We start from the raw sequence: 20,929 nt of genomic DNA, 5'->3' as shown, positions 1-20,929 counted from the left end.
TGGCCACGATGTACAAACAGTCAACCGGATTATCTCAACAAGCTGAGATGAGTTGGTTCATGCGAAGCCGACAATTCTTATCAACATCTAGGAATGAATTTTAGAGGTAGGATATTACTCCGGCAAAAACTTGGACTGGATTAGAGGAACACTATGTAAAATGTTGTAGCTTTGCTCTTGGGTTCCACCTAGAGTTGCAGAGTGTAATTAATTTTTACATTTCATTTGTACAGAAATCAGGGAGGTGTAGGGAGGTGTCTTGGGTTCCTACCCTCCTCTAAAAAGATACACAGTGCAGTTTCTTGAGTGCTGAGACCCGGTGAGCAACGACAGAGGCTCAGTTCTCCCCATTACAAGTCAGTGAAGCTTCCCATAGATTTTGATGCTTTAAAATGTTAAAGTAAAAATATTACATGGTGTTCCTTTAAGACCAGAATGGTAGATAGTATAAGAAAAGTGTAATGTGCAGAGTACATATATAAATAAAGGATATAAATAATATATAGCCATTTAAAATTCTCAAACTTCTCCTCCAAGCTTAGCATTTTCATTACGAGAATGTATTCAGGAACCCAGAAGACCTCAAACCCAGAGTCACAGTGCTCTGTTATGCCAGGAAGAACACAAGCTGCTTAAATTCATTAAATTTTGATTGTGTCTGGGTTTTAAGTGCCTCTGTGCCAGCGCGCCGACTCCTCCTTCTATTCCCAAGAGCATCACCATCATCTGGACATTGAACACTGATGCAGAAAAACAAACACACATGGAATAGCTCTGGGTTTAAAGGATGGAGGTGCCACATGAGACTAAGGTCACAATACCCATGTCCAGCCTGTGCTAGAGGAGTACAGAAGCGTAGAGAGACCCTGTTTGCAAATACCATTATCTACCCTGGCTATCTGCCCTGCTTTAACCTAACATGATCAAGTCACTTCATTCACCCATATTCATTAATGCCCCAAGCAAAACATCCCCGACCCAGACTACATCAGAGAAGGCTGAAGAGCTACGAGAGGAGAGGGTAAAGATCAGGGCTCGAGTGCTCAGCTGAGAACCAACAAGGCCATTTTCAGTCCCACAATGGCACATTATACACACCCCCATTACGGAGATGAAAGCATGGCTCGAGTCTAAAGGCAAGGACTCTGCATGGCTTTGTAGAAGATGAGGATGCGACCAAGCAGAAGCCTTAACCTTTTCAAATACGCTTTCCGTTTCCTCGCACTTCCCCATGCCCAGTGACCCAAGGCTCCACCTGAGCTTGCCCAAGTGTGTACGGAATGAAGCATCAGACCTGGAGGGTAAACGTATATCAGAATCAGCACAGACCGACCAAATTCAAGACCCAGATTTTAGGCACATCATACATGTCTCCATGGCAACACATTACACGACTGACCACCCATCAAGTCTGCCCTGGGGAGGTGTGGACAGAGGGAGAGACCTAGTTTAACATCCGTGATTCAACTCTAGAGCTTAGACGAGTGTGCTAGACAACTGCTCACAAAATCATCAGAGTAATGGGCCTAGGATCTCAGACCTGAAGCTTTTATGATTCTCAGATTTTCAGGAGCATGTTCCCATCTTAAAACCAGATGCTGATCCTTATGCAGTACATGATGCTGCAAAATTCTGAAGAATATATTTGTTTTGGTTAGCACATACGCCTTCAACTGGCTTTACATGGGAAACCCCTCATAGCCCAAACTTCTGCATGAAATTAATTTGCATATGAGTTAAACAATGTAAAATGTCCTGAAACTAGCTTTAAACACAGGCACTACAGCTGCAAACAGCAGGCACTCGTAATGCTGGGAAGGCATGGGTTGATTAATCAAACTGACCTCAAATCACCTCAGATCTCAGTGGCTCAGTGGAGGGCAATGGATATGAAAACAAAACCACATAGAGTTAGTGTTACGGCTGCAAACGAGACCCCCTGATTAATTTTTTTTTTTTGCTTTTGTTGTGTCAGTGTGCTATAAAATCCATAATGAGTCAGTTCAACCCCCTCAAACACAGCGTATGTCATGAACAGAGACAGAGCTGTTGTGCTGAAGGCTGTACGTTCAAAACAAATGCCCTGCAGTCTGGCCTCAGCCAGCTGAGTCACTCCACACCGGCAAACAAGAACATCACAGTGAGCAAGCACTGCCTTCTGCTGAACTCGGTCCAAGGAGGGATCACAGAGCAGAAGACAGGGAAGTTTAGCACAAAGGTGTTCCCGGCTCAAGCCGAGATGTACTCTGATGCAGGTATGGGGCAGTTACTGGGACGAATGGTGGGCTATGGCCAAATCTCATTAATAATAAACATACAAGTTTGATGTAATGTATTTAATTATTCCAAAAACAGTTAATTGGAGTATGACTCCAAAACTCTTATAAAAACAATAAGGAAAAAATCAACTGTTTTCCGGCAAAGATTTCTGCAAAGCAGCAAAGTCTTTAATTCCCAGGCCATTTCATTATTTGTCTATTAAATTGTTTTATTGAATTGTTTGTAGTATTTAATGTGCAAAAAACAAAAGCATCACAATAGGAGACAAAACAACGCGAGCTCTATACTTGCTAAGGCCTTCAGGAGCTGAACCGCAGGCCTGTCGTGTCAAATTAACTACAATACTAACACAATCAGGAACTGACATTGGAATGAAGCAGTGGCATTATTCATTCCAAAGGGTAAGATCCATTTTTTTTTTTTTACTTTAGCACTACAACCTTTAGATTTAATATATAAAATACAGACTATGCAGCAACCAGCAGTCATAGTTGGCCACTATGGAACAAGTACAGTATGAATATTTTAATGCATGTTTGTAAATTTCTAACAACAACAATGCATTGTTGTAACCAAAATCTGATCATTTTGGAGATGTACAGTGTGGGCCATTTATATGGATACACCTTAATAAAATGGGAATGGTTGGTGATATTAACTTCCTGTTTGTAGCACATTAGTATATGGGAGGGAGAAAACTTTTCAAGATGGGTGGTGACCATGGCAGCCATTTTGAAGTCAGCCATTTTGGATCCAACTTTTGTTTTTTCAGTGGGAAGAGGGTCATGTGACACAAACGTATTGGGAATTTCACAAGAAAAACAATGATGTGCTTGGTTTTAACGTAACTTTATTCTTCAAAATGGCCGCCATGGTAACCACCTATGTTGAAAAGATTTCCCCCTCCCATATACTAACAGGAAGTTAATATCACTAACCATTCCCATTTGATTAAGGTGTATCCATATAAAATGGCCCACCCTGTACTGATATTCCATTGTGGAAATGCCACACAGCTCCAGGGTCCTGGGGTCCAGGGTTCTCCTCTTGGGCCATTGTCTGTGTGGAATTTGTTGTTCTCCCTGTGTCAGTGTGGGTTTCCTTCAGATGATCCAGTCTCTTCCCCCAGTCAAAGACCATAGAGGGGGTTGCTGGTCATAGTTGTGAGTGTCCAGAGTGTCTCACTTATATCCAGGTAGTCCCTTGTCAGGATGAAGCATTTACAGAAGAGCAATGAAAAGAGAATGAATGCTTGCCACACGTGTTCAGTCTCAGTCTAGCGTTTGCTAAGGGAGTGGAACCAAGGCCGCACCTTTGATTACCGAGTGACAGCACACAGCTGAACAGATGAACGCCGTGAGAGGTCACAGAGAGATGAGAGGTAGCTTTGATGACAGGTTAGCGTCTTTACACTTCACACACTAACACAGTGTTAAACAGACTACAGAGAATAGCTGACAACACCCTGTTCCACTATGGGTCATAAGGAGAACCATAAGGAGGTGACACATCTTCACTTGCTAAATATGACATTGTGATGAGTCTATGAGATATTAATAAGTGTCATGGCCACATCTTAAATGACCAAGGAAAGAATCTGTATTGTCTATGTATGTGGGTAATATCAGTAACAGCCAGAGGTCTTCAATTCAGGCCATAACTGCCAAATTTCTGGTGATACCCCTGATATAATACATTACTTTAACACTTTTGGGGTAAATCTAGATTAGAAACAGACACATTTGTATGTGTAATATTTTAGGCATGCAGCATTCATTCATTAATTAATACATCCACCTTCCGTAACCCCGGTGTATCCACAGCCTGCTCATGTGTGCGCTCTGAGCACCTGGAGGAAACCCACACAAACACAGGGAGAACACAACCCACTCCTCGCAGACAGTGACACGAGGAGAGGATCGAATCAGGACCCCAAAGCCACGCCGACTGACTGTCAATTCTTTTACTCCCCGTACATCGTAGCTGACGGACTGCTCAATAGGAAGTGTAGCCTAGTTTCTTTCTGAAGCTGGATTTATAGCCTGTGTGTAAGTCACGCTGTGATCTGTGATCTGCTGAAACTGCATTCCATGAACGAGCTCTCGACAATCATTATCAGAGCTCTTATTAAATTAACACAAGCGTTCCACTTGCTGTACACTGCCTGCACTGTAATTTTAACCTGGCACCAGACTCACTCCTACATCCTCTTACAGTCCTTCAGGAAAAATATGAGGAACGTGCATTCTCTTTGTGTGGCCCACCTTCAAAGGAATGGCTGTAATTTATGTTATGAGAGAGAGAGAGAGAGAGAAAGCGAGACAGAGAGAGAATCACAGCAAATGCCATTGGAACGTCCTTGTGCTGATCAGGAAGCCCCTCTGCCTGTGGTTCTTAGTGGAAAGCAGGTGGGTTAATATTTTGGACTTTTCTTGCCTGGCTCTGGCTTTGACTCCGACTGACGACTCCAAGGGCAGAAACGACAGAACTGCAAAACTGAAATTACCGACAGCGACTGAGTCAGTATGATGAGTAATGAAGATGTTACTCATTCCACATTAAATTCTCTCTGCGAATAAGTCCAAATCGTCCCCAGACAAGCCAGCAGCGTTCTGATATCAGCCTCCTAAACCCATATCCAGCACATATTTGCCATTCTTGCCCTTATTTGGTAAGTAATAATGCAATTGGCCTCATTCAGGCAGAAAGGGACAAGGACATGAGAATATATTACTTTTTTTCCAAATAAACAATTAAACACATACAATCACAGTATTCGACAATACCACCTTAAAAATGCCCTCTCTTGTCCAAATTTCTGGAGAGAATGCAAACTGCCCAGATCTGTCACATCCGCTAAGCTAGAACCCTGAGCAAAGAGATGGTGGGAGAAGTGGGAGCCAGCCTCTTCCAGAGACCACTGCGGCACTCGGGAGCCATGTTTAGCTCTCAAAAAAATAACAAGTTGGTAAACTGTCCAAATCAGAAAGCGTTATTTTAACGCTTAAGCGTAGATTTTTTAAAATCTTCCCCATAAAAAATGGACATAACTGAAGAATGTCAATGCAATATTTTAGCACACTTTCCAAAATGAAACTGAATAATTGTGACAACAACAGCCCAAATTATCCTGCAGTGTAATTCCATTCCTTACATACCTCTCTGTGGTTTCCTGCACAAACCTAATTACCCCTGGACTGCTGTAGACCAGTTTATCTTGTGAGAGACAGCACTTTGACTGAATGACCTCATGTCTTCTGCCTGGATAATGATAATAACTACTTAGCCCTTTCTCTGGTTACTCTTAATCATATCCATTCATCAATATTTACTGGAACGATACGGAAACGGTGCACATCGTCTGTTCAATCTGTGTTTGATTTGAAATCAGAAAAAAAACTTTTGACCTGTATGTTTCTTTTTTAGCACCAAATATGAAAACTAAAAAAAGGCTAAGAATCCATGTTTTTATTTTAAAAATATGTTTCTGAAAGAGCTCAGCGTTCCCCCTTTTCTGGAAGACCTTTTAGCAAATTACAAAGTTACAGCTGTAAAAATTATTCCCTTTTTAATCCACTTGAACCACTGCAAATTAAGAATGAGTTATTCTGAGAAAGTAAACTTCCTTTAAATATCTTATGTAATCTAAAAACTAAACCAAGAGATGAACTTTACAGGACAACTGAGTACAACTATTAGCCATCTGGACAGACAGATGGTCAAGACTACAGAGTCACTGGAGAACTGTCTTCTTCAATATTAGCATCTGGCTAACTTAGCTGCAGAGCGAGTGTTAAGTGAATTTATTATGAAAATAAGCACTGACGAGACACCAAAAAGGACACAGGCTAGTCACAGAGAGCTGCTCAGAGGATTCAGGCGCCAAAGTTTCATGCTAGCAGATGGCGCTAGCTCAGGTCACCTTCACCGAAAACCGTAACCGATCTGGGCACTCAGGTGTGTGGAGGACGCTCTTAAAATAGCTCCGTTCCCATGGTCAGGCCCAGAGCTCTGAGCATCTGAAAACTAATCTGCCGTATTATATGATCCTTAACATAGGCCACATCAGACAGAAGAGAGTGGTCTTCTGAAGGGGGGGAAAGGACAGGAGTCTCTTCATCATTCCCACTTCAGTGCTCAGAAATATAATCGTCATAGGTCATGAGGTACATTAATATAAATGGGAATTTAAACAGGGAGTGGGTTTTAATTATTGTTATGAACAACAATGTCTTAAAGTAACAATAGGTAGTATTTTTACTTTAAGTCTACAGCTTCAAAATGATTGTGATGCTTCACTGAGCTGAAATAGGGAGAACTGACCTTCTGTCTTTGCTGTTCTGGGGTCAGCACTGCAGAAACTGCACTATTTAACTGCAACAGTAGGGGGAGCCCAAAAATACCAAATCTTACCTAGCGTTCCTTTAACAAGTTTTAAGCAGGGGGTTGTTTTTTACTTCTATAACAGAGTTAGACCAATTAGAAGCAGGCAGACAATGCTATATACATAACCACAACTACAGGTGAGATCTTCTTGCTTCTTAGTCTTGGTTATAAAAAAAAAGGCTTGGGCTTACTTTAAAAAAAATGAATAAAAAATAAATTTTAATCACAATTTAAATCAAATTTGTAATATTGCTCAGAAAAATCACAATAAGAAATTCCCACAAAATCCTCCAGCCCTCGTATATTATAACATTTATTCAAGTCTCATGTTGTATTCAGTTCTTCTCAAGTATATTAGTAAGAAATCTGATGTTTTCTCAGTAGATTTTATAGAATTTATTTTAGTTATTAATGTAATTGCTATTATTTTTTGCATCTTTATCTTTCATGATCATGACATATATCAGATATGAGCTTAGAATCTAAACTCCCTTATTGCTCAATATAACCTAATGTTCACAGCAGCATTTCCCTTTACATTGTGTTAACTGCTGCCACACTCTCGCAGATTTATTTTTATTTTTGCTGGAAAATACATTACGCAAATCTTCAGGTAACACCCGCTCTCAGTCCTGCGGCTATGTTCAATTCTGTGGAGATAACCAGCCAGAACAACAAATATGCTTTTGAAGTGGTGTCTTTAATATTTAAACCTTGACAGATTGTACGCAGCTCAGGTAAATAACTGTGTGTGGATTTCCTCCTCCTCTGTCTACTATGTATCTACACCGTCCTTGTGGTGTATTTGATTTCATTCAGCATTGCTTGTGATGCCTACCTGAATGGGGCAATGAACCCTGTGGGCTGGTATTTTTCTGCAGCTGGTATGTTTATTAAGCTGATACAAGGCAAGACTCCGCTTCATCAAGGCTCTGAATCTTGCCGGACTCTAGTCTGCCAGCACACATTTCAGCAAAGTAGGACGCTGCGGAAGGACATCCCCCAGCCCAAAGCCCACCCTCTTCTCCACCAAACTGGGCCACAAAATGGGCCAGTCGGATCTCTGAAGCCATTCCCAAGTGGCCGTCTCCCTTAGCAGCGCCACAGCCTCCCTCCGTAGCACAATGTGATCGTTGTACAGGATCAGAGCATCACTCGTCCATTCCCCCTCACTGCACAAACACAAAGACCCCATTCTTAGCACAGGACCACCACGCTCCTGCCTCCTATAGGGTCACACACACGCAGCTTGGGGTGAGTGAAGTCAGGTGTCAAACGCATCTGCGCAGCTCTGTGGAATCAAAACATCAACCCACTGAATACCACAAACGTAAACTGAAAACAGACCTCGAGGTGTGTGCTATCACATGCCTAAATCACTATAATGACTTTCATCACTAGTGCGTGTTATGTTTGAGCAACAGCCTGAGGCTCATTCAGCGCTGGAGCCACACCCTTCGTTCCACCGTTTCATGCCCCAGGAGGAGCGCAAATTGCCCGGCTACTGAGGGACAGCTTTCAAGACCTAAACAATGATGTCACCACAAGCAAAGCCATATAAGAGGTTCGCAGCCACACAGCTGGAACAACAAACAGCCAGGGGACAGATAAAAGACCTTTACGAAGCAGACGTGAAGGCACCCGAGCGGTGAGAAACACAACATGTTCAGACACCAACCGGTATCCGTCTGATCAGAACATCTGCCACGATTATAACAGGATGATTCTGGTGAATTCAGATATTAAAACACAGGGGAATTTCAGCAGAACTCCTGAAGATACTCTACGGTTTACTGAAGGTAAAGGGACCGTGAATTTAGTTTTTAACGTAGACCAGAGGTTTTAGAGTCCAGCTGTGGCCCCTCAAAGTATACCACATCTTCTTCTACAGGAGGAGGAGGGGTGAATATTTGTAAACATTCACAAAATAACAGTTTTATTAGGTGTACAAACAGGTTTTAAAATATTTGTGTGTACTGTAAAGTTGTAATTAAAAATTCAAACCTTCTCCCACTATTTTATTGTAACTTGTGCCATATTAAAAATAAAGGTTATCATTTTATTTAACTATAAAATTACCTCAAAATTAAGTCGAGAACGATATCTTGGGTTTGTTCTGTTCTTGGGATAGTATAATTACGTGAGTTTCGGTTTAAACGATTTAAAGAAGGGGATTACAATATTAGCGATCGTGAACATAGCATATTAATGCTTCATTTTTAGTCCCCCCCCCCTCAATAAAACGATAAGTGTTACAAAAAATGCTTTAAAACTTATTTGTACAACCGATAAATAGTTAGTTAGTTTGTAATTGACGCCATATTTACTCATAGGGCCACATTCATGGCAATAAAGGTAGTAAGATGTAATTGATTTACTAATACAGTTTTATTTTAGGGACATTGAGGCTGCCATCTGTTTAAGTTCATAATGGGTTGCTTAAGTTTTGATACGGACAGTAATTTTAGGAGCGCCGATGCTTTCTTATAGTTGAATAATTCTGTTATTTACTTAGGAACTGTTGCCTCATGAACTGATAAATAGAAAAATAAAATAATAAGTGCTATTTACACTGAGCTTGTGTTGTATTTGGTATACAGGAGAATGTGGGTATGTTATAAGCAAATACTACGCTTTATTATTTTATATAAAGGGACTTGAGCATCTGCAGATATCAGTATCAGTAAGGGGTCCTCAAACCACTCCCCCTTAGATACAGAAGGCCCAGCTACTTTGGTTTGGCCGGTAACTTGTGTTTTAAAAAGTAATTCAAAGGGTCACTGTGTGTGACTGCACCTCAGGATCTGCTCTTAAAACGTGTTAAATTTGTTCTATTTGTAGACGGTCCCTAAGCTCTCAGAGCAGGTCTGACAGTTATGGCCAGTTCCACTGAAATGGGAATAAACAAAATGTAGCTGGGTGTGTTGACGGCAAACAATGCTCATGTTTACATTCTGTTCAAAAGCAAGTGGAGATAAAGATCTTGGATCTGATTGGTCGTAAAAATTATATAATTAAACATGATATCTGTGGGTTGGGCCAATAACGAGAGGGATCGTCTGTCATGCTGCATTTGGGGAAAGGGAGGGATCAGGAGAGTCCCCCTTCTCAACCGGGCTTCTCTACATTTAAAAAATAAATAAATAACACTAGAAGGAGGGGTGTTTCCATGCATGCAGATCCCAGAAACAAACGCAGGTCTGATCTCAAGACAAGAGTGTCTGAGTGGGCATTCCTCTCTTATCACATGTGGAAAATGTGTGGCTCAGGTAGACTTTGGCCTGAATGAAGTCAAGTCCCTCCAGTGCATTTATCGTGGACTTGGAAAACAAAGCTAGAGCAACAAGAAAAAAAACTCATATGATGACCCCCAAAGCCACAGCGGGTTAATCCCACTCCTGTATCAACAGAAACAGGAACTAGTGTCAGTCGCCTGGAGAGCTGGGGTTCAAAAACACATTAAACAAAAAAAAAAGGCAGAGTAGCTGGGTGATTGGCAGAGGCTGGAGATCATGCTCAGACTAACCCCGGCCTGTCTAGGCCTGGATACACACACACAGACACACACCACACCCAGAGAACCCAGAGCATGAATTATCGATGGATATAAGACACTGCAGAAAGCCACAGAAGACATGGGAAGGACACAGGAGCAAGCCGCTCATTTTAGCCCATACACTCAGGCTTTGTGTCTATTAAAGGGTGGTGCAGTAAAAATTGGCCTGATACACTCATAAAACTGCCATATTAACAGTCGCTATAGCAATTTACAAGCATGTGGTGGTTATGTTGGCTCATTAAAGAAGCACTGTATGTTTTTGTTTATTTTTTTTTTAAACTCGAACAAATTATGTAAATGTTTAAGAACATGATTAAAAATATTTATTTTAGCGCTGGCATCATTCTATACCTGAGAAAAACAGTTTGGAAAACAGCACATTGGGATTTAGCAGCTGTTTTTGTTGTTGTAGTTCACCTACATGGCCACCAGAGGCTGCTTGTCTCAAATCTTAACTGATGCAAATGAACTGATGTGGTTTCGTGATGCAAGACCTCTGGTGGATAGGTAAGCGACCCGAAATAAAAGACACATAATGAGGGGAGGTTCCATAGTGTGCCTTTAAAGCAACACAAGGTAGTTTTTTCTCCTTAAAATGACTGGTTCAAACTAACTGTGATGCTCCATTGAGCTGTAACAGGGAGAACAGGGCATCTGTCATTACTAGTCCAGGCTCAGCATTGCAGAAATTGCACTGTATAACTTTTGGAGCAGGGTAGAAAACCAAACATCCTCTTTGATTTCAGGACAGTGCCAGAACTGCAAATTACAGTCTGAAACAATAGGGGAAGCACCAGAGCAAAAACACCTAATCTTACCCAGTGTTGCTTTAAACTAGCTTGCTTCCTAGCAGTCGATAATTATTAGCTCACAAACAACAACATAAAGAGTTGGAGCTCAAATAAACAAACATTGCTCACCACCGCCCACTAAAGGATTTCCAGCACCCAACAGTTTTGAATCTGAACTTTGGTGCTGTGGTTTGTTATGGTAAGACACTTTTTTAATTATTTACATGTATTTGCCTCAAATTAACAGAGGAGACCACGTGACAGAGCATGTGAGAAGTGAAATGTCTGGCTGGCTAATGTTTCTGACCAGACAGTGTAAGTAGCAGCTCGCTAATCGTGTTAGCAGCCATGGAGAAAGCGCTGTAATCCCCTCTGTACTGTTAAAGGAACACGAGAGAGAGAGAGAGAGAGAGAGAGAGAGAGAGAGAGAGAGAGAGAGAGAGAGAGAGAGAGACGCTGCAGATCACAGCAGCGAGGCCTCAGAGACGCCATGGCTCAGAACGAACAAAACTGGACAGACCATAGCAGATCTCCAAAAGGACACATACATTACATGCCTCTGACCTTCACACCTCATACCGGCCCTTTAATACAGAAGACGCACCATTCAATGGATTCCACAAGAATCAAGCTGGCAGAGAAACGACACGGTGCACATTAAAAATGCAGAAAAGGATGTGTCACAGCATAAAATCTCTCATACTTCAATCAGCCGAAACATTACAACCACCCTCTCCATTCCCTCAGCTCTGTTGACCATACAGGAGCAGTGTAGTTCTACAATCACATAGTGTAGTCCTGTATCTATAGCACTGCATACATTATTAGCCCCTTTTGACCCTGTTCTTCAATAACCAGGACCCACACAGACCAGGTGTGCTGCAGTGACACTGACGTGGTGACGGTGTGTTAGTGTGTGTTGTGCTGGTACGAGTGGATCAGATACAGCAGTGCTACTGCAAATAATAGACATATGGACTTCTCTATCATTGTCTAAACTACAAAGTGCACAGACAGGGGACTGTGTGTAGAAACAAGGTGGCGGTCCTAATGTTATGGCTGTTCTAATTATTCAAAAGAGTATTTATGATATTTGTCATTTCACATTTCATCCTTTCAGTGTTTTCAGCCACTCATGTTCATACACTACAATTCCCAGCATGCATTACGCAAAGACAACTCTGCCCCAGGCTCCTCCCACCTTCAAGATATATCATTAAAAGGGGTGAAAGCCCACCCTAAAAACTATCACAGCTGCAAGAAGATTTGTTTACAGCCGATGAAGCCAAGGTCCAGCCCTTCAGTTTGTTCCAGGGTGACTCTTTAAAGGGCCCATATTTTGTAAATAATGGTTTTAATGGTGTTTACAACACACTGTATAACTTTTCATCACGTGCTGCCCACTCTCCAATCCAAGCAGAACTCTTTTTGTGATGTCACAAATATCAACACTCCTGCGTATACACGTCTAGTCAGGCTTACAGATCTGCAGCCTTGTCCGTTCATGCCGAAGTTATAAAGAGCGTTTCATTTGATACAACCTCTAAAACTCCTCTCTGCTAGTTACAATCACTGACGTAGAACATATTTCCAAGAAATAAGAAAGTAACTCCGCCTCTTCGTGTTCATTTAGTAAGTCCAGGTAAATGAATATGTAATTAATATCTGCCTCAATCTCCGCCAGTCTACTGCAGTTTGAAAGCCCCGACCCACAAGTATATGGGACCGGTGCCTTAGGTGTGCGACATGTGAAAACCTGGCTGTCTGACTCTGAGATTACAAGACTGTTTTTAGGACACTGCAGTTTCACTCATGCTACGACTTCTAGTGTATAAAGAACACCACACTCACCAGCTAAACACTTGATTTATACTGGAGGGCAGCTTTAAAGGTACAGTAAATAAACCAGATTATTTGATACTAAAGAGATGTTATTTTAAAAATGAGTCATGACTGTTCTATAAGCACAGAGAGATCATAAAAAGAACAAAAAGGTGTAAAAATGTAATTACTAAAATAGAAGGTTATTGGCCCTTTAATGACTAAGGCTGTATAATGTTCTTGGATTGAGAGAGTAATTTAATCCACGACTTCAATTCTCATTCAGGACTAATAACAAGGCCAGAACTCAAAATTGCATACATTTTAAGAGTTATGTTTTCTAAAATTAATGACCCGAGAAGTCAGTTTTAAGAAGAATAAAGACATAGTGTTTTGGTTCAGTTTCAGAGTAAAACACTTACCTTTAACGTTAATTCAGTCCATTAAAGCCACAACAGTGAAGTCTCCCGATGAGCCCTGAACAGTGAGACACTTTATTACAGTTTCATTAAAGGAACCACACATGACACACACCGATTAACTGTTAACGCCTAAAAGCCCCAGACAGACCTAGTTCATCAGCGCAGAGAGGGTGACGCTCTTAAACCGCTTTAGCCCCGCGGCTAAAAAAAAAAAAAAAAAAAAAAAAAGAACCGGGCCCAGTCTCTCCTTCACTCCGCCGTCAGAGAGCCCAAACCCGGCTGCGCTCTCAGCAACACTCCGCTACCCGGCGAGTCCTCCACTCTCCGCGCTCTCTTTTGGTTAAAACGGTGAAATATTCACCCGATCCGGCGAAGGACGCGGCAAACACGAACTAATCCCTCACGTATCGACCATACTGATTAATCAACATCAATATTTATCGATAATTATTAATAAACAGCTCCACTATCAAGGACCGAAGCCGCAGCAGCTGCTGAAACTGAATCACAGCTGATTCAGAAAATGCACAACACACCACAGCGCCCCCTAATGCCCGTCATGAAAATATACAGTGTGCTACAGCACATCCTAATGATATTAAAAACGACTACACCCCCTAGTGGTCATATTAAAATGTACACTATGCCACGCCGCCCCTAACAATATTGTTATCGGCAATATAAAATAGCGCCCACTAAGGGTCATATTTAAAAACAACCATTTACACAGCGCCCCTAACGACCATATAAAAATATACAATAAGCAACAGCGCCCCCGGAGGCTAAATTAAAACGTACAGTAAAGTTTAAAACAGCGTCATCTGGTGGCGATATTTCCATAACAGTTCTGAAATGTGCTGCTCTAGCATGAAATATTATAAGCCACACATCCTTTTAGCATCGGACAATATATGTGACCCCCCATCTTGCGTAAGGAGCTTTAAAGTGCTGTTTTTATGGATTTATTTTTAACAAGTTTTATGTTAATATGCTTTATAATCCTTGGGTGTAACATAACACTCTGAAACTGGCAAAAGAACACAATGCATAAATGACCTCACTGTGGTTGTGATGTCACAAAACTCCACTTTCTCAGCTACTGAGCAAATATCAGTTTTATTTACCACGTCTGATCCAGCCGTGGTGTCGAGGCAGATACAGTGAGATTTTGAATGTGGTAGTCTGGGGTTTGACCAGTGGATCTTTCTGCTGATTCTAAGAGATGTTTCTCTTGTTGAGAAGGTTGTGTGGGGTCAAATTTACCAGTCAAATGAGCGAACACAAATTTCAGCTCCCATCTTGTTGGAATTAAAATGATGGGCCTGGGTGGGGGGAGACTGAAGCTGTGGACCCACGGCTTGTATAAAATCCTTTCAAATGCATGACCACATCGAATGATATAAAATGTGCTGACCTACTACGTCATCCCCACTATCCCCAATGTCAAGTCATGGCCAGAGAGACATAACGCCCTCAGAGTTTGTTTGTGAAACAGCGACTGTCACCTGCAGTGGTGGAGCTCATTCCAATACCTTAGGACGGGTGTTTTTAGTGTGTATAAAAATATAAAAGTGAAAGAATTAAGAGTAGTGACCACTGTACTGAAGCCATCAGTGAACGGGTGCCGAGTGGCTAATAAAAACAAAGAACCAAACCATCATTTTATCATTTTTATTCCAAAAAAAGAAAACATGACTCTGCAGAAGTCTTACAACCGACTTCAGCCTGAGGTGGGAGGCATTCCTAAATTTTTACAGTTTTACAAAAGTCAGAACAGCTTTGAACTTGAATAAACACTTTGCTTTGCTTCACTTTGGCTTCGAAAGCTGCCACAACAGACACGCAATTCTGTTTTTCTGCTGCTTTTAACAGGAAGGGTCCCACAAAACAGAACCTTCAGAAATCCAGAGCCCAGAGTTGAGGATTTTCTAACAAGAAACAAGCCCTTTTCTATTGGACAGGCTTGACTTTGGGATTAAATTATCTGGCTAAACCTGCTTTATGGAATCCCCTGCTGATGCAGGACACTCCAATTCTACTGTGTGCATTTTTAACATTTTAAAAATCATATCAAAATAGCTTTTCGATTTCTGAAAAAAAAAAATCCTCCAAATGGCAATTATTAAATTTGTTTCCATCAGTGTGTTATGGTCAGCCAAAGGGTCACCGGTCTTTCAACGAAGGGCAGGATTCATCAAGCTACAGGACACATGCTAAAGACTTTTACGAATGCTAAACCCCTCATGGAGCTGGCTTGTACATCACTCACTCACATACTCACTCAGAGATAACTAAATGCTCCACTAGGGGCGCTTCTCAGAGTTTCACACCAATGCCACCATCCCTTTTTTGTGTCAATCGAGATGAAACCTACATAAACCTTTATAAAGGCGTGTTCCAGCAAGCTGCCTCCATCTACTTTAATGTTATTACACCTTTGCTGGAATAGGCCTTCGCCCACGTCTGTGTAGCGACGTCGTGTCGCAAAGGTCTTAGGCGAGGGGTGTTGTGTAGCCTGATGAACGCTACCCTTCCGTTAAGTGTGACTGTATTGTGTGTTAATACCTGCGAGGAATACTGTGTTCACTAATCTGTGAGCACTAACTAGCATTACTGCAGAAAGCAACACCATGACGTCATGGTGAGACTCACACCAAGGCAGCAGTGTCCAGCTGTGCTACGATTTAAGAAGGAATTCCACTCATTTCCAACATTTCTGAATAATTCAATCGCTGAGATGTAAACAAATGGTGTTTGTGAAACTGCATTGTTCACTACATAGTGCACTATTTTGAGGTTCTGCAATTTTGTAGTGAAAATGAAAACATAGGGCTCCATTATTCATTCATTCATTGTCTATAAATGCGTATCCAGTTCAGGGTCGCGGTGGGTCATGTGTTAACGTGTGTTGTGCTGGTAAAAGTGGATTAGACACAGAAACAGTGCTGGTCATCCTCTAGTCCTTCACCAATCGACACAGGACACCATCAGCTTGGTGGACTATTGTCAGTCCAGCAGTGACACAGAGAGGTTTAAAAACTCCAGCGGCACTGCTGTGTCTGATCCACTCGCACCAGCACAACACACACTAACACACCACCACCACCACGTCAGTGTCACCGCAGCGCTGAGAATGATACACCACCCAAGGCGGTGGTCACAATATTATGGCGGATGGGTGTCGCTGCACCCCTGAATGACTTGCACCTTAATAACTGAATGATGGAGAAATGTTTATAAATCAGCAGATTGTTCCTTTAAGGGCTTGTACTCTGCAAAAACCCACGGCACATGACCTAAAATCACCCACAGCCCTGATTGCCGTTCACGCGTACCCGCACTTGTGCAGCTTGAGGTTGCGAGGGTCCGCGTAGCGCTTGCCGCACTTGTCACAGATGTACTGCTTCCCTCCTCCATGAACGTGGCGCTTGTGCGTGCGCAGGTGGCTGCCCTGGCTGAAGCTCTTGCCGCAGCACTCGCAGGTGTACGGCTTCTCTCCGGTGTGAACGCGCTCGTGCAGCTTCAGGCTGTTGGTGTTGTTGAACGACTTGTCGCAGAACCTGCAGCCGAAGGGCCTGGCGTCCGAGTGCGTGCGGCCATGAGAGATGAGGCTGCTCTGCTGGCTGAAGCTTTTCCCGCACTCGTTACAGGTGAAGGGCTTCTCACCAGTGTGAATCCGCTTGTGGATTTTGAGGTTGACGGACTGGCGGAAGGTTTTGCCGCAGAGGTCGCAGGCATACGGCCGCACGTCCGTGTGAATGCGCTCGTGGTTGCGGAGGTTGACCACGTGCCGGAAGGCTTTCCCGCACTCCATACAGGAGTGAGGCTTCTGCCCGGTGTGAATGAGCTGGTGCGTGATGAGTGTCTTGGCCCGGGTGAAGCTCTTGTGGCAGACAGAGCAGGTGAAGCTCTTCTCGCCGGTGTGCGTCTGCTGGTGTCGGGCGAGGTTCTGAGCGATGTTGAACTTCTTTCCGCACACGTCGCAGCTGAATGGCTTCTCTCCGGTGTGAATTATCTCATGCGTTTTGAGGTGGGCGGCCTTCCCGAAGCATTTGCCGCAGACCTTACAGATGAAGGGCTTCTCTCCCGTGTGCACGCGGTGGTGGTCCGCGAGGCTCTGCTTGTGAGCGAAGGCCTTGCCACAGAGCACACAGCTGAAGGGCTTCTCGCCCGTGTGGACGCGTTGGTGAGATTTGAGGTTACTCAGAGTGGAGAAACTTCTCCCACATTCGGGACAGATGAAAGATCTCCTGCCTCCAAAGCTCATTGTGTCCGGACCACCTTCGCTGCCGTTTTCTGCTGTTCTCCCCTCCCCTGAAGTCAGCTCTAAGTGACCTGCAATGAGCAAACACAAATTAAAAATGGATAACACCGGATAAATACTGGGAAAATAATCAGAGTTTGATTTATTTGGATGAAAGACGGTTAGAAAAGCAATGGTACTCTAATAGAGAGAACAGAGCCTCTGTCGTTGCAACTCTTAGACAGTTGTAATCAAATGTATCCTCCAAGAATCTGTTCCACTTTCAGAGCACAGGGTCAGTGTTTGGTCAGATTATTTACCCTTCAAACAGGTTGAAAAGAAAGAAATGAGAGAATAAACAACTTGTGTCTATAGTCTCTCACACATTTAAATGAACAACAGTGAAATAACATGAATACTGAAGCTTGTGTGTTGTCAGTGAATGAATAACTCACTCTGAGTATGTCACAAGAGCAGAAAAAGGCCTGACAATTTTCCGTAAGATTCTATGATGAAAATGCTAATATGGCTAATAGAGGATAACTCACTGATAATTGACACAGTAGTAAAATTAAATAATGTCAATGAAACGCAAGAATATTTTCTATCTATTATGCAGTCCTGTTCTAGGCTTAATCCCTGTCCAAGAAAGTAGCCCATAATTATTCTTTAACCGTTTACAATGTGACAATCAGGCGCAGCAGGTAGTGTCACAGTCACACAGCTCCAGGGACCTAGAGGTTGTGGGTTCGATTCCCACTCCGGGTGACAGTCTGTTCTCCCCGTGTCCGCGTGGGTTTCCTCCAGGTGCTCCGGTTTCCTCCCACAGTCCAAATAAAACACACGTTGGTAGGTTGACTGGCGACTCAAAAGTGACCATAGGTGTGAGTGTGTGTGTTGCCTTGCGCCCAATGATTCCAGGTAGGCTCTGGACCCACCGCGACCCTGAATTGGATAACGGTTACAGATAATGGATGGATGGAATGTGACGATCATTCCAAACTCACCTGCAACAATGGACTTCAAGTCAATGTTTCCAAACTCGTCTTTGATCGTCACAGCCAGGGTTAACGGAGACTCGGGACTCTGAGAATCCTCTGCATCCGAAGCCTGAGAAAACAGTTCAATTGCTGTGTTTTAAACAAGCCATTCTTTGTCACTCAGCTGTGAACTGCTTCATTTCAAACCAATCTGAATGACTTTTATCTTAACCCTTAACTGATGTGAAACTTGTTTTTTTTGCATCCTGCAAGTCTTAATTAAATTTGCTTCTTCTATTATTTTTGGTTTTCTTTCTAATGTTCTATTTAATTATAAGCACATGCCATGTCTGATACTTTTCAAACTATAGCTGTGCCACGTTGCCGAGTGTCCTAACAAGCACAAAGACAGTACAGCAGTGCTGAAAGGTTGCAGTTCTTCTTACCTCCTTGTTATGGTAGGATACAGAAAAAGTATGCCACAAATATTTTTTACTCCTGCAGGAGCCTACCTCATTCCGTGCTCTCGTCTCTGCGTTTCTTCCACATCCATCATAGGAATGCTCCTCCTCTGAAATGCAGATGTAGAGAAATATAGGACATTAAGGTTACATTAAACCCTTCAGGGAATAATCCAGTGCAGTAAATATTTGTACAAATATGTCTGTAGTTTTGATATAACTCAGTGAGTTAAGACGTTGCTTTTAGAGATTTCTGATGAAACACTACACACTGGGGATCTTTGTAAGACAGAGGATCTTAAATACCAGCTGTTGCATCTGCAATTTATGAGCAACATGGCCTTAGAACCAAGAAAACTTAAGCATAATATTGTAGTGGTTGACTAAAGAAACCTTTATCCTGTCCATATTTACAGCCCTGCAGTGAAATAATTACATCCCCCAGTGTGTAATTCTTACAACGAATCCTTACCCAGGTCTCCGACTGAGAGGATGTTCAGGATGCTTCCCACCTGCTTTGCTCTTTTCCCCGAAAACGTCTTGCACTCTATGTCTAGCAGAAACTTGGTCTCATCCACCAGCTTGATTATTTTACCCAGAGCCTCGTTCCCCAACACTTCCATCACTGACGCAAACTTCATCTACAGGAACAAAAGCAAGCTCACTGACTTCCTTGAAGAAGAATAAACACACCACTAATAATCATTAAAGGGCTAATATAATAGAAAGCCCAGCTATTTTATGGGCCGCATAAAGCATATAGGTGCACTTTGTAGTTCTACAATAACAGATCACAGTCTTGTATCCATTGCTCTGCATACTTTGTGAGCCCCTGAAGAAGGGTGTCCATTATTAGGGTGGTGGATCATTCTCAGCGCTGCAGTGACACAGACGTGGTGGTGGTGTGTTAGTGTGTGTTGTGGTGGGGCGAGTGAATCAGACACAGCAGTGCTGCTGGAGTTTTTAAACCCTGTGTCCACTCACTGTCTACTCTGTTAGACACCCCTAACCTTGTTGGTCCACCTTGTAGGTGTAAATTCTGAGACAGTAGCTCACTGCACAGTGCGTGTTGGTCGCCCTCTAGTCCTTTATCAGTGACACAGGACGCTGCTAGGTGGATGCGTTTGGTTGGTGGACTATTGTTAGTCCAGCAGTGACACTGGGGGGTTTAAAAACTCCTGGATACTGTGTCTAGAGACATATGGACTACATCATGTAACTTTGGAATTACAAAAGAGCCCTTATTACAATGTAATTAATTACAATACAATTATTGGAACTCACTACAGTAGATAAAGTTACTGTCCCTTTAATAAATATATAAAAAATAAAGATGAGGCTTAATCCCTCACCAGTCTCTGTTCATGATCTGTCTGCAGGATTACTGCTGTTGTTGTTGTTTCTGTTGTCGCTTGTTTGTTTGTTGTTGTCTCGTGCAGCAGGAGCGCGCCCATCTCCGCCACAGACGCGCGGATCAGCGCCTCGAGCACCGCCGCCAGGTGCGCGTGCAGCGCCAGCACAGGCATCAGTACGAGCGGGAAATTACTTAATAATTAATAATAATTACTAAAAATCGTAATTAACAACAATAATGGTCAATGAGTTCATCAGAAGCCCGTCCACACAGAGCAGCAACCGCCGAAAAGCTGGTCATCCGGGCCTCCTTGTCAAAATAAAAGTCCTCTTAACAAGCACTTATTTAACGCGCATATTCTAAACCAATTTAAACATAGTTTGTAAAATTTTTATTTCACAATGTGCTTAGTTTATGCATATTGTGTCATTCACCTGAATTTTTATGGACTTTCAAAACGTATAAATAACATTATTTTTATTGAAAACATTTTGGAAAATGCAGAAAAAATGCATTATGTCCACAAATTAGCCCCAGAATATTAATAATGTCCAGGTACCACCAGATTTTTTTATTAAGTCCAAAAATAGCTACAGATATATAATATATATAATTATATATAAATATATAAT

General features: G+C 42.4%; 2 protein-coding genes across 10 annotated transcripts in view; both read right to left on the bottom strand.

The window, feature by feature from the left end:
- The window catches only part of ccser2b (coiled-coil serine-rich protein 2b), a 75,005-nt gene extending 61,173 nt beyond the window's left edge, over positions 1-13,832 (bottom strand). For 4 of the 9 annotated variants that reach the window (XR_010801859.1, XR_010801860.1, XM_066663661.1 and 1 more), the window contains exon 1: positions 13,260-13,829. The gene's annotated coding sequence lies outside the window, so the exon portion shown is untranslated. Of the gene's footprint in view, positions 1-13,259 lie in introns of all 9 variants that reach the window. The other 5 variants (XM_066663656.1, XM_066663658.1, XM_066663659.1 and 2 more) reach the window with 3 other exon arrangements.
- A 1,127-nt stretch (positions 13,833-14,959) lies between these two features.
- si:ch211-207i20.2 (uncharacterized protein LOC568537 homolog) lies at positions 14,960-20,592 on the bottom strand. The gene is made up of 5 exons (XM_066662736.1): positions 20,296-20,592; positions 19,416-19,584; positions 18,995-19,053; positions 18,510-18,612; positions 14,960-17,594 (listed from the first exon to the last, which is right to left on the bottom strand). Exons 1-5 carry the CDS (start codon positions 20,467-20,469, stop codon positions 16,585-16,587), a joined length of 1,515 nt encoding a protein of 504 aa, XP_066518833.1. The 5' UTR covers positions 20,470-20,592; the 3' UTR covers positions 14,960-16,584.
- Positions 20,593-20,929: the final 337 nt, after the last annotated feature.

The sequence above is a fragment of the Hoplias malabaricus genome, chromosome 3 (genome assembly GCF_029633855.1).
Source record: "Hoplias malabaricus isolate fHopMal1 chromosome 3, fHopMal1.hap1, whole genome shotgun sequence".
NCBI lineage: Eukaryota > Metazoa > Chordata > Actinopteri > Characiformes > Erythrinidae > Hoplias > Hoplias malabaricus.
The sequence above is the reverse complement of the archived record's forward strand: the minus strand, read 5'-3'. Positions and strand labels throughout refer to the sequence as shown.

Coding starts and splice junctions, on each gene's coding strand:
- si:ch211-207i20.2 (XM_066662736.1), bottom strand. CDS start 20,469: ATGCCTGTGCTGGCGCTGCACGCGCACCTGGCGGCGGTGCTCGAGGCG. Junction 19,585..20,295: donor CAGATCATGAACAGAGACTG/GTGAGGGATTAA, acceptor TTGTTCCTGTAG/ATGAAGTTTGCGTCAGTGAT. Junction 18,613..18,994: donor AGACGAGAGCACGGAATGAG/GTAGGCTCCTGC, acceptor CTGTTTTCTCAG/GCTTCGGATGCAGAGGATTC.